This window comes from Coptis chinensis, chromosome 7, assembly GCF_015680905.1.
Source record: "Coptis chinensis isolate HL-2020 chromosome 7, ASM1568090v1, whole genome shotgun sequence".
Lineage (NCBI taxonomy): Eukaryota > Viridiplantae > Streptophyta > Magnoliopsida > Ranunculales > Ranunculaceae > Coptis > Coptis chinensis.
Genome location: NC_141462.1, coordinates 82,008,899 through 82,027,396, shown reverse-complemented (window position 1 = coordinate 82,027,396; position 18,498 = coordinate 82,008,899). Strand labels below are relative to the sequence as shown.

Sequence of the window (18,498 nt, the reverse complement as noted above, 5' to 3'; positions counted from 1 at the left end):
TTTATGTGAAAATCGTCTAACCTTGTTCTGGGCTGATGCACCTCAGATGGGGTCCTCCAGCCAATTTTCTGAAAAGTTTACCGTTGACGAGGTAGTAACGACATGACTGATACTGAACCTGTTTGGCCTTTGTGCTATCTTTTGGTGACTTGCCAAGCTGGATGCAATCTATAAGAGGTTGCATCCATGCTTGACTCATCTAAGTTTCAGAGAGTGGGCATAGGTCGGTAACTTCTAGGACGTGTTCATTTTGGTAAGCAGGTCGGTCGACTACCTCAATAAGTAGTTTCCTTGGATCACAGTTCAGTGTTTGGGTTGCGAGGTATGCCAAGTTGTCAGCGTGGCAATTCTCGTCCCGTAGGAAATGTTGTATGGTGACTCTTTTGAAAGATGGTAATAACTGATCTACAACTTGAAGGTACTTAGAAAGGTTACCTTTATTGGTGGTATACTCATGAACGACCTGGCAAATGACCAGTTGTGAATCGCTAAAGACCTTGAGCTCATGAACATCGAGCTTTAACGCCATACGGAGTCCCATGATCAGGGCTTCGTATTCCGCTTCATTGTTGGAGGTCGCAAAATCGATGCGAACTAATTTTTCCACCATAGAGCCATCTGGTGATACTAGGACTATGCCGACTCCACTGCCCCCTGGGTTGTTAGCTCCATCCACGAATAGTGACCATACCAATGTGTCTCGTGGTTTAGAAGTCGGGGTGTTCTCTTCTGGTTCCCAGTTCAGGTCGTCAACTGGGAAATCTGCTAAGAAATCAACAACGACTTGACCCTTCTGGGAGGTTCTTAGAGTGAATTCAATGTGGTGTTCATAGAGTTCTTCTGCCCATACTGCCATGCAAGTCGTCTTGTTGGCTTTGAGAAGTATCTTCTTTAGTGGCAGGTCGGTGAGCACTTTGATTGGGTGTGCTTGGAAGTAAGGCCTGAACTTTCTTGCTGAATAAAGTAGTGCCAGTACTGCTTTTTCTTTGTATGAGTAGTTCTTCTCGGCTAGCAACAACGTTTTGCTGGTGAAGTAGATCGGTTTCTCTGCGTTCTGTTCCTCTTTGAAGAGAACTGAACTGAACTGATAGCGAAGTCAGAAACATCTAGGTACAGCCCCAGTGTTTCACCATTAATCGGTTTTGCCTTCACAGGTGGTGTTGTGAGGTAGTCTTTGAGGGTGGAGAACGCTTGGTGGCATTGTTCGTTCTATGAGAACTGTTCGCCTTTCTTGAGAATCTATAGAAGGGGTCGGCATTTGTCTGACGCTCTTGATATGAATCGGTTTAGAGCTGCCACCATTCCTGACAGTTTCTGTATCTGCTTTGTTTTTGGATCTGGCATATCCAAGAACGCTCGAATCTGGTTTGAGTTCGCTTCTATCCCTCGCTGAGGCACTTGATACCCCAGGAATTTCTCGGAGGAGACATCGAAGAGGCATTTCTCTAGGTTGAGCTTCATCTGAGTTCGCCTGAGTCTGGAGAGCGCTTGTTCGAGATGATCTAAGTGATCTCCAGATTTCTTGCTTTTTACAACCATGTCGTGTATGTAGACTTCCATGGTGTCTCCTAACATGTCTTGGAACATTTTGGTGACCAATCCTTGGTAGGTCGCTCCAGCGTTCTTTAGGCCGAACGGGAGGACGTTGTAACAGTAGATGCCCTATTCTGTTACAAACGATGTTTTCTCTTGGTCTTCTTCGGCCAGTGGGATTTGGTTGTAACCACTGTAGGCATCCATGAATGACATGAGTTCATGGCCAGCGGTTTGGTCTACGAGTTGGTCGATTCTTGGTAAAGGGAAGCCGGTTTATTGATTGACATTGGTGTAGTCGACACATAGGCGAGCTGTGCCGTTCTCTTTTGGTACTGCTACTATGTTGGCAATCCATTCAGGGTATTCCACCTCTTTGATGAATCCTATATTTTTTAGATTGTCGATCACGTCGTTTATTGCTTTTCTGAACCTAAGAGATAGTTTCCTAGGTCGTTGGCGAACTGGCTTAGCATCAGGGTTAATATTTAACTTATGACATGCAATTTTGGGATCAATTCCAGGCACATCGATATACGACCAAGAAAAAATATTTTTATTTAATGATAAAAAGCTTACAAATTGTGCCTTGAGAGTAGGATCAAGATTAGCTCCTACGTAAACAAACTTGGGGTCATCCTCGGTTCCTAGGTTGACATTTCCTTTATCTCGGTTGGAGTAGCCTCCTCAATAGGGTGAGCAACCTCTGGGGTCTTAGTCTCATGCAGTGTCTCTTTCGCTTGAAGGGGTAAGGCGACCTCTAGGGTCTCGACTTCTGGAGGGACATTTTTTACCGAGCCCTAGTGTTCTCTTTAGTGAGCTCGCTGTGGGGGGCATTGGTTAAGGTCTTAACCTCAAAGATGAAGTCTTCTGCCAGCTTGGTTTTAGCGATCTCGCCTTTGGTTTTTAGTGAAGCCCCAGTGGGCTTGCTAATTGAGTGGATATGATTACAGTTGTGAGCGTCGAGTTGGTTGCTGCGGAGCTCCATCATGCCTCTGGGGCCGGGGAAATGCAACACTTGATGAAGTGTTGATGGGACTGCTTGCATCTTGTGGATCCAACGACGTTCTAGTATAGCAATATAGGATGAGTTGACATCCAGAACGCTCAAGCATGTGTTGATGTTGACTTTATTTTCATGTGATCCCATCGAGACAGGTAGAATGATGTCACATATTGGATTAACTCGTGATCCATTGAAGCCATAGAGGGGAGCTATTGGATCGACCATAACTGATTTGGGCAAGTTCATCAATTTCAGAGTGCGATAGAATAGGATATCGCACGAACTGCCTGGATCGATCAAGACGCGTTTGACAGTCCAGTTGCTGATTTTGATGTGGACTACCAAGGCATCATTATGTGGGAGGCACACCTTGTTGAGGTTGGCTTCAGTGAAGGTGATGTCTCCTGAGCTGCGGCCATTTGTGCGTGGGATGGGGGCCGCTTGTGAGGAGAACTGGTAGACTTCGTGGAGGGCGCCCACTTGTCTCCTTTTCTCTCTGGAGGACGTGACCGAGTCATCTTGGAAGGTGATAATGTTGATGGTTCTGTTGGTGTCTCTGTCAGAGGAGTGCTGGCGACGTTCGTGACGCGATCGCTCTTTTGAATGTCCTCTTGCATGAGAACAAGCTCGGCTGGTTGGGTGTGGTGAAGTTTGACTTCGCTCTCTGCGAGCCATAATTTTGTGACGCAGGTCGCCATCGGGTATATCAGTATAATGTTTGAGATGCCCTGCCTCAATGAGGTCTTAAAGGTAGTACTTGAGCCCCCGACATTCGTTGGTCTCATGGCACTTTGCTTTATGGAAAGTGCAATACGGCTTCCCTAGTGTGTCCTTTGGCCATTTTACCTCAGGTCGGTAATAGGCCGTGTTTTTTATTTTCTCCAGTATGTAACTTGGAGATCTTGTAAGCACAGCGAACTCTCTTTTGGTTTGGTTTCGCCGCCGGGTCCATCACCGCGCACGTTCGGGTCGCTTGTTGGAGGATGGGGCGTTATCTGAGATCGCAGTGACCTCGCCTGCGGCCTTTATCCTTTCTTTTTCAATGCCTTCAGTAAGCTTGATGTACTTCTCCACACGTGCATACAGTTCGGCCAGTGTTTCAGGGTGCTTTTTCATGAGCGACCTGAACAGTTAGTGTTTTTCCTGATCGCATTTGAGAAGGCCACTATGGCGGACTCCTTGAGGCCGCTCTCCATAGACAGTATCTCTGTCTTGAAACGTCCCAGGAAGGTACGAATTGGTTCGCCACTCTTCTAAGACAATTGGAAGAGTGAATTAAGGTCGGCTGTCTTACGTTTGTTGTGGACGTACTGACTAGCAAACTGGTCAGTGAGCTTTTCGAAGCTGTTGAATGAGTTTGGTCCTAGCTAGTAAACCTAGTCGAGAGCTCCGTCTTTTAAACTTGCTGGGAACAAGCGACATTGCAGGTGGTCGAACTCCTATGCACTGTAGAGTGCAAGGCTTTGAATGTAGCGAGTTACGTGCTGCCGGTGCTGCCGTCGTACATTGAGAACCGAGGTTGAATGAAATCTTGAGGGGAGGATTTATTGAGTACTTTGAGTGTGAAAGGTGATGCCCGGTACATCATCAACATCTTGTGGACGACCTGGGTGGCGTCTTTCTTCCCAGTGCTATGTTCAATCCACTGGGAGAGGCTGTTGATCTGTTGGTTGACTTCATTGATCCCGTCCTCAGCGGTAACCCCGTTCGGACTTTAGGATTCAACCTGGGTTTTGATAGCGGCGTTCTCCTGTCGGAGCTGGGCGATGCTATCGTTCATGGTTTCCATCTGGGTAGCCATAGCCTTCAGTTGATCGTGTAGGTTTTCCATGCTTCGTGGGCTTGAGATTTTGTTCAAAAGTTTTTGTTTGAAGGTTTGTGAACTCAAGAAATCGAGCCACAGACGGCGCCAATGTAAAGGTTGTATTTCGTCTAACCTTATAGGTGTAGGTAATTCAGAGGAGATAGAATGAATGATTAGGATTGATCGAGTTCGTATGGACGAACTGCCTACGTATCAAGTTCTCTCTCTTAGGGGGGGGGGGACTTGAATAAGGTCAGACGTAGTTCCTCATCCTCTTTATATAGGCAAGGAGCCCGCACCTCGTGCCTTCTTGCTTCAGGTCAGATCCAGGTTTTCAGGTCACTTATAAGCCATGATGGCAAGTTATATAGAATCAATGAGCTGCGGGCCTAAAGCTTCGGTCTTGATGGTTGTAATAAAGACATACGTTACCAGCCATTATGGAGCTAGAGGAGCGAGTGCTATGGAGGTCGCTTCGGGGTGAGATCGTCTACTCGACTTGAGTCACTTTCAAGCGAGCTCACAGGTCGAGTTCGTGAGATCGGTTGGTGGTGATACCGCTCTGGGTGCGAGTTGAATAAGTTACTTGCCTGAGTGGAGTCACTATGAAGCGAGCTCTGAGGACGAGGATACTAGGTTGGTTGGTAGCTCTGTATATGTTGAACACGTGTGTGATATTCATTGGATGTGAATATTACTCCCTCACACCGAGCTCGGTTATTCTACACTACAATGATGCTATTTGAGTTTATCGAGCCGAGTTTCATCAAGCTTGTTTGTTAGATGAGCTATAATATAGGCTCAAGCTTGGCTCATTTATTAAATGAACGAGCTCGAGCCGAGCCCAAGCTGCTCGGCTCAAATTCCACCCTTATCTAATCCTCCTCCATGTCAACACCAATCGAGCCATCAACCATAGCATGACTTGAGTGACTATTGCTACCATAGCAGCACGTACGACAACAATGAACAAAATCAAACTTGTGCACATGTACACAGACTTAGCTTCTTTTCAAGTCATTTTAATTAAAACAGCTTTCATTTGTTCTTGACCTGGTCATTAAAATTGTTAAAGTGTGTGGACTGAAAAAGAAGAATAATCCCACATTGAACAAGAAAGGAGTTCATCATAGATTGATAAAGTGGAAATATTACTAATTAGTACCGAGGCCTTTATGGATAAAATCCCACGCTGATGGCCTAGTTGCGGCCCAAGCCCAATGGGTGGTTAAGTGGGAGGCAATATCAGTACTAGTTTATCCCATGGGCGCAAAGGCCTAGACATAGCGGGTGTGCCCAGGTCCTAACAATTGGTATCAGAGCCGATGGTTCAGTAGTGACATCTAACACACAGATCATGCAGAAACAAGAGACGAAATCATTCAAGGTGGAGCGACAGTGAAGGCTGCAACTCAGGTGGAGTTGCTAACAACTGGTATCATTGTCGATGGTTCGGCAGGGACATTTAGCACAAATCATGCAAAACAAGAGACGTGCCCATGTCCTAACAATTGGTATCAGAGTGGATGGTTCAGTAGTGACATCTAACACACAGATCATGCAGAAACGAGAGACGAAATCATTCAAGGTGGAGTGACAGCGAAGGCCGCAACTTAGGTGGAGTTGCTAACAACTGGTATCAAAGTTGATGGTTTGGCAGGGACATCTAGCACAAATCATGCAGAAACAAGAGACGAAATCATTTAAGGTGGAGCACCAGTGAAGGTCACAACTCAAGTAGAGTTGCTTAATGAAGCATGCCCATTACAACAAAGATTGGTGCCCTTTAGATGTTGTGGAGATTTCAGATTGAGAATGTAACTCCTCCACTAGAAAGGCCCATACATACCAGAGTTTATGGCATTGGATCGTGCTCGACGATGAATGAATGGAATCCCTTGGAGTTTGGTCCAATGTAGAGATTGTTAGAGTGTGTGAAACGAAAAAGAAGAATAGTCCCACATTGAACAATAAAGGAGTTAATCATGGATTGATAAAGTGGGAAAATCACTAACTAGTACTGAGGCCTTTCCGGATTAAACCCCACACCCATGGCCAAGTTGTGGCCTAAGCCCAATGGATGGTTAAGTGGAGGACAATATCAGTACTAGTTATCCCATGGGTGCAGAAGCCTAGGCCTGCAAGTGTGCCCAAGTCCCTAAAAGCAAGTCAAAAGGAGGGGGGTATAATGGGCTGTTATAGTACTGCCACATGAGTTTTTTAGACTTTTTAGTAGCCCAACCAAATTTAGCTGCCCAAAACATGAAAAACTATTCCAATTGACACTTTTAGCAGCTGTTAAGTTCGGGAGACGAACAACTAATGTCTGTCTGTTAAGTTGCAACAGACAAACACTTCTAATGGCTATAAATGGCTCGTTTTTATGAAATTGTATATTTATACACAACTACTTTACACAACTCTCTCACAATTTGCTCACGTGAAGTCAAATATAGATAATCATTAAACTATAGAACAAACATAGATAATTCTTAAACTAAAATACAATATAGATAGTCATTAAACTAGAACATAAGTTATGCATGTAACTATCCTTGAAACTACATTCATTGATCCGCACGATATTGCCAAAGGTGATTGATGAGCTCAATTCGTAGTTGAACATTAGTTTCTCTGCTATGAATACGACGAAGTGTATTGAGTCTTCCTGCAATTTTCTCATGTCGATTTCCTGCAACATGCAATGCGACTAGAGGCTCCCAAGAAACGTCAATTTACCAATATTCGATATCAATATTCTCTCGTTCATCCTCGATATCATATTATGTAAAATGATACACATCTTCATTATCCGATTAATGTCATCCCTACTCCACATTTGCGCCAGCCTCTTGATTATTCCCCAGCTAGCTTGTAAGACACCAAATGCATGTTCGACATCTTCTCGACACGCTTCTTGCATCTTAGCAAAAAATCCCTCCCTTTGAGTTGTTGGGTGAGGGATTGTTTTCACTTTGCACAAGTGTAACCCATTTAGGATAAATCCCATCGGCTAAATAGTAATTAACCCATTTTGTATTAACAACCATTCACAGTGTAATTGCAACGAGGAGCATCATCACGCATAAGATTGTCGAAGAGGTGAGAACGTTAAAGCACGTTGACGTCGTTGTTTGAACCCGCCATACCAAAAAAATGCATGCCCAATCCACAAATCTCTATCGGTGATGGCTTCCAAAATTATTGTAAGTTTCTTTTTATATCACACATGTGTACTTTGTCATGCCATATGACACATTTACCATTGCCAATGCATACAATCTAAGCTTCTAAGCATACTTGGGAAGCCATGATTTTCGCCTTGTTAACGTATATATAGTACACGTTGAATGTCCTATTTGTTTGGAGCCCTCAAATATTCTTTTCGAATAGTACCATCATGTCATCACAAAAAAGCCTCAAGCTTTTGAAAAGAGTACTCTTTGCTATTTGAACGTATTCATCCCACGCATCCGCACCACAACCATATGAAAACAAACAAATGTAAGCAACCACCTTTTGCATACCCATCAAATATGGTTTTCCAATGCCATCAACCTTGTATGTGAAGTACTTGTCGTGGTTGAAGACGACTTTCAAGATTCGAAGGAAGAGATGGTGTTGTATCCTAAACCTCTTACGGAAGACATCAAGGGGATACTCTGGGTTTTGTACGAAGTAGTCCCTCCCTCCCAATCCTATTATGAGCCTTAATTCGATCACGACAAATGTACTTCATACTGGTGACCAAGCCTCGATGATCACGACTAGCTTCGTGCATGTCTTGCAACAAGGAAAAGATTGGTAAGAACATGTTTTTATCGTTATTGACCATGTTCTCTTCTTCATATGAGGAGCTTGATTCGACATAGCTAGAAGAAGAAGTCATTTTGAGTGTGAGAGGAGAAATGTTGCAAAGTTGACAATGGTGAGGCTTTGATGGTACAATGAAAAAGAAGGTGTAAATGAAGGAGAAAATTAGAAATTCGTGGTTTATAAAGTTGACACAAGAAATAAAGTTTGTGGAAGGATGGATGTGATTGAAGTAAGAAATGGAGTTAGTAGAATGGATGGATATGATGCAATTGAAATGGTATAAATAAAGTTAGTTGAGATTGTGACGGTTGTTGAGGCTTTGATGACAAGTAAATACATGTGAGTGAATAATTGATTGAATTTGGCTAAGTAAAAATCATGTTGAGTGTCTGGAAAGTATAGATGGTAGATTTTCTGTCGTCTGACCATTTAATTAAAACTGGGGACAGGCGGCACAGTTTCTACCGTCTGTACACAAATTACCCACATGCCGTCCGTCCCCCGACAACTTATTTTGGCAGCTACTAGACAAGGCCACAAATTTGGCTGGGTTTATCACACCAGCCAAATTTAGGAGCCTTCTAGCAGCCCTATTGGAATGACATTTTGGTGTTTGAGGTGCTATATGGCCTTTAGCAGCCCCATGTAGCACCCCCTTGGACTTGCTCTAACAAAAACAAGTTACAAAGAATGCTACTTGTTGTTTATTCTCTATCTGTAGGTAATTTTGCTGACATAAACCTTACTGAAAATGAAAAAAATTCAAAGTTACATTGTTTAACTTCATGTACTAAGCTAAAATAAGATAACTACAAAGAATGCGCGCTACTCGTTTATTCTCGATCTGTAGGTAATTAGCTTACATAAACCTGCTTCATCAAGCTTGCATTGAAATTTGAAAGAACCCCTCTAGTCAAGCTACAAAGAACCACATTCTAATGCTCATTAAAGCCAATCCAATGTTGCCATTCCAATAAATGGTCTGCCATCTCCCAATTATCAACATCACCAGTTGTCTGAGATTCATGGACATCATTTCCTGGGGACGTATTAAGAGAGCTCTGATCAGATGTTGAGGCTACATTCTCTTGAGCTTGGTCATTAGTTGTATCAGTTGTTGTAGGTCCTGATGGGCGGCGATCAAATGCTCGTAAGCATCCAGAGTTTACGTACACTCGGCACACACTGAATTCGTGTCGTAGCTACACAAAAAAGAAAAAAATAATAAGAATTAAAACTTCATACTAACTCAAGAAATAGAATAACGTTATATAGCTTGAATTAACTAGGTACGGTACGGTATAAGTATTTGTATGGTAACTAGTCCTAATGATGTTATGGAATATGACTGTAAGACCTTCAAATTACTTGTAAATTATTATATAGCATACAAAATGTTGAAGGATTGAAGTATGAATATCAATGTTTGTGTTGATCTGAGGGTAATTCCAAAGTCTACATTAAAGCCAGACTAGTATAAATTATATAGTATATAGACATGCATACCATTTCAGTTGAATAATTTGAGGCATTCACGTACACTTCTCCTTCAGTGGCTTTATACTCTACCATCTTCCACTTAGTTTTTCTACCTGAAGGAGCTTTTCCTTTGTAGAAAACCATGGTTTTCTTGACACCAATAATGCGGTTATTAGAGTAAACAAAGCCAGGAGAGCCTGTGGCTTTCCAGTATCCTGAGTTCGTAATTCGGTTCGGTCTTCCTCCTCGAGCTTCTCTCTCTTGTCTGGGAGTGAAGAAAAACCATTGCTCAGGGTCCCCATGGCACAACTCTCCTGAAATCTCTGAAACACAGAAGAAGAAGAAGAAGAAGAAGAAGAAAATGGGCAAATGAGTGTTATTGTAACGAAACGTTTGATCATTAACAACTATATGTGTATATATATATGTCTGTGTGTGTGTCAGTGTGTGTAACAAAAAAGTAGTTCATATACACTAAAAGTAATGGAGGAAAGGAAGAGAAGCTTATTGTTACCTGGGAGATCCCATGGATCAAACTCATAAATGTCGACAACAGGAATAACTCTCTGAAACTCTTCTACCCCAATTCCTTCTAGCTTGTTACGAAGATAGAACGAAATCAACTCTACTTCTGTTGGAAAGAAACGAAAACCTGGTGGACGTTCATCCATATGTAAATATTTTTAGTTAACGCAATTAATGTTGGTCTTTCGAACTTCTTTGCGAGTGTTTTTTTTTTCTCTTTGTGGTTCTGTTCTGTCATAGAATTACTAATTGGTAACTAATTTATAGGTCATTGGATTGTTGGACGTTTAGAAGAAGTTTACGCAAAAAAAGAAAACTTTATTGACGGAGTAAATTAATTAATAATTAATAAAGAAACTGAGATTCTCTGAAAAAGACATATTTTAGCAGGGGACATGGGATACGGATTTAACCGAGTAAGGCAGGATAAACGGAGAAACGTAAGGACGTGGAACTTAAGTTGAAAGTTCCACGCGGTGGTGAGGAATAACGTTTCGAGTTCATCAGCTTTTGTATCTGCCTGCCACCACATACAAAATTTTCCACTTGCTTTTGAACAAGTCAAGGACCATATCCCCTCCAATCCAACCATCATGTTGGTACTAGCAGGGATGTGTTGGTACTAGCATGGATGTAATGATGCATGCTTTATTATTAAATTGGTGGTATGTAGCAAATTTAAATAGCGGGTGCCTAAAATATGGTAAGTCTGTAGGTTAAGTCCAATGGTGCGCAATCTCACCAAATACTGCGAAAATCGTGATCCAAATGATGAGTCAAAACACCAATCTGTTAATGCTATTGTTATTAATTTACCTATACATAGCGCAAATTTTAGTGGAATGGCGTATGATCTACATGCGGGTAGAATATATTTTGTTGGCATGCCACTACAAATGGCGGGTAGAAAGTGTTTGCACATCACTAGGAGTGGTGTTTGGTAATATTTGCTTGATTTGGGCTACACGCCATTGAGAGAGGCGGCTAGAAATTCGAATATTTTCTTCACGCCTTTGGCACTGGCGGATGGCGGATGGTTTAGTAACCATTGGGTGCAGCTTACACCATCCCTATGCTATTGTGCTATAGTGGGATAGCCTACAAAACCATATATTGGTGTACTACCAAATTGTCTACACCATGGCTTCACTTTCATTTTTTTAAGACATGATTTGTTTGTAAATATTTTGAAGTAGGGATCTAAATGGGGCGGGTTGGGGGTGGGTGGTTTGTCATCCCCATCTCCATCCCGGATTTCAATTTCATTTCTCTACCCGCCCCATCCCCACTTGAGAGTTGAGAGGCCGTCGGAGATTATCCATACCTGCCCCACTTCCCATTAACTAACTTAACAAAAAACAATTTCTTATTAATAATCACCTAAATAAACTACTTTTCATCTATATATTAACGACACTTTTTGAATTTGGCATTAGACTAGTGAAAAGATGATCATGGTTTGAAGAATGAGGTATTGAGTTTGATTTTACTCTTGCAATTTTTTTTTTACAAATATATACATAATATATGCACTACATACTTAATTGGGGCGTGGTCCAATCCTCGCTTGGAAAGAGTCGATCTGGCATTCCCCATATCCCCCTGGGTATTTTTTACATCCCTATTTTGAAGTGATCTAACTATTTAAGTGTTTATAATTTAATTATTCTTGGACACACCCATAAAACCACTCCCATTCTCCATAACTAACTAAAGTTTTTGTCATACATCAATAACCGCCTGAATCCAATAATATATCTTCCAAATTCATTTGGGGTATTTCTAATAGGGGCAAAAAAAAAAAAAAAAAAAAAAAAAAAAACTTTGTAATATTGCATTTAAGAATTCAAAATCATTAGTTGTTGATTGAGACTTAGGTTGGACAAAAAACATGGGTATTTGTACTTGTTCATTGTAGTAATCCAAAGTATAATAATTTCTGAGTTCTCCCATTCGTCAAAATTTGATTTGTTTTTTTTTTATGTTGCTAGAGAGCGAGATAAATTATTGGAGAAGAATTCAAGAACATTTTTTTTTTAAAGAAAGAAGAATAAGTAAATGACTTGTTTTGTCTTAGGTACGCCTAATAAAAAAAAAGATAATTTATGAATCTAAATATGTCTAAATTAATTTTATTTATTTATTTTAAAATTGGTAAATTATTGGAGAAGAATTCAAGAACATTTTTTTTAAAGAAAGAAGAATAAATAAATGACTTGTTTTGTCTTGGGTACACCTAATAAAAAAAAAGATAATTTAGGAATCTAAATATGTCTAAATTAATTTTATTTATTTATTTTAAAATTGGTAAATTATTGGAGAAGAATTCAAGAACATTTTTTTTGTTAAAGAAAGAAGAATAAGTAAATGACTTGTTTTGTCTTGGGTACGTCTAATAAAAAAAAAAATTTTAGAATCTAAATATGTCTAAATTAATTTTATTTATTTATTTTAAAATTGGGTATGAGAGTGTTTTTATAGGTGTGTCCAAAATCACCAAAAAAAAAATTATAATTTAATTATCTTAACTATATATGTGTATTATTGTGTATATCTTTTGATGGGCCTGGTACGTCTTTGGAGTTTGGATTTGAGCGTTGTAAACAACTCTTTGGCATGTTTTCCTATTTTCCTATTTTCCAAATACGTGTTTAACAAAAATTCCGCAAAATAATCCAAATTTCGAATTGACTACTCAATAATAAACAAAATATCAACCATTCACTGAGTACGAATTCTGAAGTATGAACACTACATCTTTCGACCTAGCAAATATTGGGTTAGTCTTTTACTTTGTCACATCCCGAATAGCCTGGTGCATCCTATTTAATCTAACAGTGACTGGTTGGGATCTGGACTCTAAAATACGTGTTGAAGCCGTGTGGAAATTTCTTTTATTTGATCAACTTTCAAGATTATGGAATAGAAAAGATAAAGTTTACCATTAAGGAGCAATATCAACCTTAATAACAGCTTTGTTTAGATAAAAAAACACTTTTTTGAGCGTAAAGATAATGATCTGTGATTGAGAAATTTACGTTTGATAGCTCTTTGAAGATAGTTGAGGAAAGTCAATGCCAAGGGATTTTCACTTACATCAACGTCTACAGTTACCGCATTTCATCTGTAGTGGTATGGAAGATCGACTGAGTCTCTTATGAGAACGAGGCTGTGTAGAATTTAAACTTTGATTCAAACACACAAAATCGAATAATATGCGTAGAAGAAAAATTTGGACTAAATAAACTTTAGTATATCAATTCAATCACTTATCTTAATTTTTTTTTTAATAGAGTAGAGAGTTATGGCTGACCCAACCTGCATTAGTTAAAATCTTAAGTATATCCTCCCATTCTTATCCTCCTCAGTTATAGTCGTGAGAGTTAAGCACAAAGGAGGGACAAAATAGTTGGTTACATAGTCATTTTCTTGTCCTGCAAGGAAATCTGCAACTCTATTCATTTCCCTGAACACATGCACAAAACTTACTGCTGTAAAATAACCTAGTGTAGCTTTAATAGCAGCAACTAAGTTTGCGCATTGCCATGACACCCTCTCCTTGTCCTGGAGAATTCTTACTGATCTCAAAGAATCATAAGCCACTATAATCCTTAACTTTTGAAGCATCTGGCATCCTTTCAATCCTTCATAAATAGCTCTCAGTTCTTGGAAAAGAATTGTCCTCAATCCACCACCACCAGAGTATGCGAGTAGGACTTGGCCTTGGGAATCTCGTATTACACCTCCAATTCCACACCTATCCTCTGACAAAGCACCATAAGGATTCAATTTCACTGTATTTTCAGGTGGTTTTGTCCAGATGCATTGTTTAGGGGTTCTCATAATCAAGTTTGTCGTTAGTCCTAGCCTTTGTAACAACACTCTACCTTGACTAGTGCTTGTTACTGTGGAGAATTGGCCTTGTAAATAAGTGCACATTTCAGTTGTAACCCAATTTTTAACCACCTGCCAAACTTGTGAAGTATTTCTAAACCTTATGAAATTTCTTCTCTCCAAATAAAACTTACCACTGCACATAAGAATACCTTATAGATTTCTGCCTCCAGCGTATTTGTGCTGCAAATTCTCATAAGTTGAAACCATTCAGAGTTAGTGTCAAGCGCTTGTATATTGAGGCCAAGTAATTGTTTCATACTCTCCCATATAGCTTTGCTGTACACAGACTCAAAGAAGAGATGCTTTGAGTTCTCCCTTGAGTTGTTACATAGGCAACACTTTGAGCTGTGAAGCACCTTTTTCTGCATAAGCATGTCTTGAGTGGGGATGTTACCTGATAAAAGCTGCCACATTGTGAATGAGTGTTTAGGTACAACCCACTTCCCCCAAACAAGATGAAACCATCTTACTTTAGCTCTAGGGAGATGCAAAGCACGATAGGCAGATTTAGAGCTAAACCTTCCATTAGGGTCCGGAGTCCAAAGAATCCTATCCTCTGTTAAAAAGGAATTAATTTTTGTGGCAGAAATAGTATCCTTAAGAGAGCTCGATGGTAATTCATTAACTATGACATTCCAATTTCCCTCATGAATAATTAAGATCACTAACTTTGGCATTGCCTGGAAGTGGAATGACAATCCTAGCATATATATTCTCCCAAAGTGGTGTATCTTCACACCACATATCATGCCACAGCCATGTATAACCAATAGAAATACTGTACTTTATAAATTTCCTGGCTACTTTCCTTGTTTCAAGGATTCCTCTCCACACCCAAGAGTAGTCCTTGGGTACATTCATAGTCCAGAAGTACTTCTCTTTCAAGTTTTGGTCCATAAATTATTCTCTTTAGAAACCACTTTAAACACTAATCCACATTGAGCAGCTATATTCCACACTTTGAGGTCCAATATCCCCAATCCACCCTCCTTTTTGTCCAGTGCAGTACATTTCTTACTTGCATGATGGATTTTCTTGCTCATAACATGGCCACTCCATAAAAACCTATTACAAATCCTTGTGACTTGCTCCAGAACAGTTAAAAGGATAACAGAATTCTTTGCCCAATATACATGGAAGGTGGAGAGCACTGAATGGATCAATTGTAATCTTCCTGCGTGAGACAAAACTCTAGCTTTCCAGTTTTGAATTCTACTTGTAATCCTTTCCACCAAAAGTTGACAATCCTTTATGCATAACCTAGGAGAGAGTAAAGGTAATCCAAGGTAGGTGATGGGAGGAGTTGCCAGTTGGATACCTATGGTGTTTGCCAAAAGTTGGCCTTCATCTGAGTTCATACCTCCAACAAGAAGTGTTGTTTTGTTCTTATTGAATCTCAGTCCAGTTGCTTGAGCAAAGATTTCCAGTATTGCTTGTATAGTAAGTAATGAAACACACTCACCTTTAAAGAAGAGGAGTAGATCATCAGCAAAACAAAGGTTCACAATCTCTGTTTTTCTGCATTTTGGATGTGGCTTTATGCTTCTACTCACAAACCCTTCCTTGAGTAAACAACTCAAAATTTCCATAATGAGAACAAAAATGTAAGGAGATAGAGGGTCACCTTGCCTTAAACCCCTTTTGCCTTTAAAGAATCCTTCCAGAGTTTCATTAATCATAATAGAGAAATATGGTGTTGAGAAACACATATGAATATATCCATCTTCTCATTTTAGGGGGAAAATGTAATCTTATAAGCATAATATTTATAGCATCCCAACTCACTGTATCATATGCTTTACTTATATCCACCTTAAGAGAGCATCGAGGAGAGACATGCTTTCTAGTGTACTTCCTTATTAGTTCATGGGAAAGTAGTAGGTTATCTTGAATAGTTCTTCTTGGAACAAAAGCTGACTGGTTCATGGAAACAAGAGTGTCCATAACGGGCTTCAACTTACTCACTAACACCTTTAAAATGCACTTATAAGTTGTATTACAACATGCAATAGGCCTGTAGTCAGTTACGTTCTCTGGATTAGGCTTCTTTGGCACTAGGCAAATGAAAGTAGCATTGAATCCTCTTGGCATTGCATTTGTGGTGAGTACATACTTCATGGCTTTAAGGAAGTCTTCCCCTACTATAGGCCAGCATTCCTTAAAAAATAATGCATTGTAGCTATCAAGACCTAGAGCTTTATAGTTGTCCATGCTGAATAAAGCTCCCTTTATTTCAATATCATCTACTTTTGCTTCCAAAGCTTCTCTATTACTGTCATCAATGGTTGCTATGACATGTAGGTTCTCATAGAAATCATTTCTATCTTCTGCTGCAGGTTCACTCCCTAGTAGTAATTCATAGTGTGAGAGTATTGAATCAACTACTCTACTATGGTCATTGATTTTCATTCCATTTTCATCTGTTATCGATCATACTTGTTCTGACCTTTTCTCTCCTTCACCATGCTATGGAAGTATGCAGTGCATCTGTCACCCAAGAGCTGCCACTTTGACCCTGCCCTTTGCTTAATCTCCTTATATTCCATTTCAGTTTTCTCTTCAAAGTTTGAGAAATACTTTTTAGACCATTGTTTAAGTGTTCCCTTAAGGCATTTCAGTTTTTGGGTTAGAACAAAGATAGGACTACCATAAAACTGGGTAAGCCATGTTTCCTTAACTACATCTTGAAACCTAGCGTGCATACACCATGCATTACAAAATCTGAAAGGGTACATTCTTTTTGTATCTATGAACCATGATAAGATCAAAGGGGTATGGTTTGATAAACCCTGTGGGATGAATTCAACTTCTGAAGCAGGAAAGAGTTACTCCATTCCCCATTGACTAGGCATCTATCTATTTTAGAGCCTTTCCTCGTGTAGTCATCTGCATTGTTTGTCCACGTGTAGAAGCTACCTGTATACTTAAGATCAGTGAGACCAGCAGTATTTACACAATTCATAAAATCCACACACTCCCTAGGATGCAAAGGTTCACACCCATATCTTTCATTTGAGTTTAATACACTATTGAAATCACCACACATTGACCATGGTTGAACTATAGTGGCCTGCAACTGGGTGAGGTCATTCCATAGTGACATCCTTTCCCTTCTTGTATTCTTTCCATACACAATAGAAAGAAGAAAATTTTGCCTTGCAAAATAATAACCTCACAATGCAGCAATTGTGACGTTTCTTTTAAAAGGTTTACCCTAACAAAATTCTGGTCCCAGCAAAACCATATTCTTCCACTGACATCAGAGGAGTAGTTACTTACATGTGACCAATAAGGGCAGGCGGTATTCCTTATTGCATCATATTTCTCCTTTCTCACCTTAGTTTCTAAAAGACCCAACATACATAGCTTCTATTCCTTTCTAACTTTAATGATGTCACTAGCTTTAGAGAGCTCATTAAGCCCTCTAACATTCCACACTCCTAACTTTATCATTTAAAGTTTAAGGGAGGTTTGTTCTTCCCTTGCCCCTTCGGCTTCTTCCCAATCTCCCTGTTCTTTTGGTTCCAAGTTTTGTTTTTCCTTGGACTAGACTAGTTTTGTTGTTGCTTCTTCTTAGACCTTGTTTCCCTTGTTTCAGTTTCTCGTTGAGATGGTTGAACTAGGTGGTCAGTGAACACCTCCTCCACCTATTGTACTTGGGCTTCTTGTAATAGCTGCTTGTCATTTCGAACAATAGAGAAAAGCTCCCTGTCTTCCAAGTATTGTGTTTCTTCCACTTCAGTGGCTGCTAGTTCTTCAGAGTCAGTGTTGAAATCTTGTTCATTATCTTCAAACTCATCTGATAATACATGAAAAGCTCCATTCCCAATAGATAATGGGGGCAACATTATATAAAAGTCAAGTTCTTTGAATGGAACCATGGCTTGTGGGACTTCTGGTTGCATTACATTTGTTTGTTGCTCTCTTGGAACAACCTAACTGGTTGGGATTGTTACCATAGCAGGTTGTGTACTCCTCTGTTGACTCACTGCAATTATCTGCTCCCTTAGTAGTGTGTTATCTGTAGGACATGTTGTAGTAGCTATTTCTTTGCCAATGGCACCTCCGACATCTCTAGTCAGTCCTTCCCTATCCTGTATTCTAGTCTCCTCAGTGGCTGTTACTGGTCGCACTTCTCTTCTTTCCCATACTCTATTCCTAGTTGGGACTACTGCATTAGGTCCATGCATTATATTTGTGTTTCTCCCAACTAATGGTACCTCTATATTGGTAGCTGTAGTGCTGACATTTACTTCTGTGTTTGCTGCTGCATTAGTGCTCGGGAGAGTACTAGTTTTGGTTGGGCATTTAGCATCTTTATGCCCAAACTTGTTACATATATTGCAAATTGCGGGTAACCATAAGTATTCGACTCCTACTTCTACTACAATACCACTCAACTTAAAGCTCAAAGTATCTGGGAATTTTGCATTAACTG

At 40.1% G+C, this 18,498-nt stretch overlaps 2 protein-coding genes across 2 annotated transcripts; both read right to left on the bottom strand.

Annotated features, from left to right (window-relative positions):
- Nucleotides 1-8,840: 8,840 nt before the first annotated feature.
- Nucleotides 8,841-10,510, bottom strand: NAC090 (NAC domain containing protein 90). Its single transcript, XM_086573141.1, has 3 exons — nucleotides 10,153-10,510; nucleotides 9,666-9,961; nucleotides 8,841-9,361 (listed from the first exon to the last, which is right to left on the bottom strand). Exons 1-3 carry the CDS (start codon nucleotides 10,307-10,309, stop codon nucleotides 9,095-9,097), a joined length of 720 nt encoding a protein of 239 aa, XP_086429267.1. The 5' UTR covers nucleotides 10,310-10,510; the 3' UTR covers nucleotides 8,841-9,094.
- Nucleotides 10,511-13,490: 2,980 nt separating this feature from the next.
- LOC147489329 (uncharacterized) lies at nucleotides 13,491-14,473 on the bottom strand. The gene is made up of 2 exons (XM_086574615.1): nucleotides 14,210-14,473; nucleotides 13,491-14,129 (listed from the first exon to the last, which is right to left on the bottom strand). Exons 1-2 carry the CDS (start codon nucleotides 14,471-14,473, stop codon nucleotides 13,491-13,493), a joined length of 903 nt encoding a protein of 300 aa, XP_086430741.1.
- Nucleotides 14,474-18,498: the final 4,025 nt, after the last annotated feature.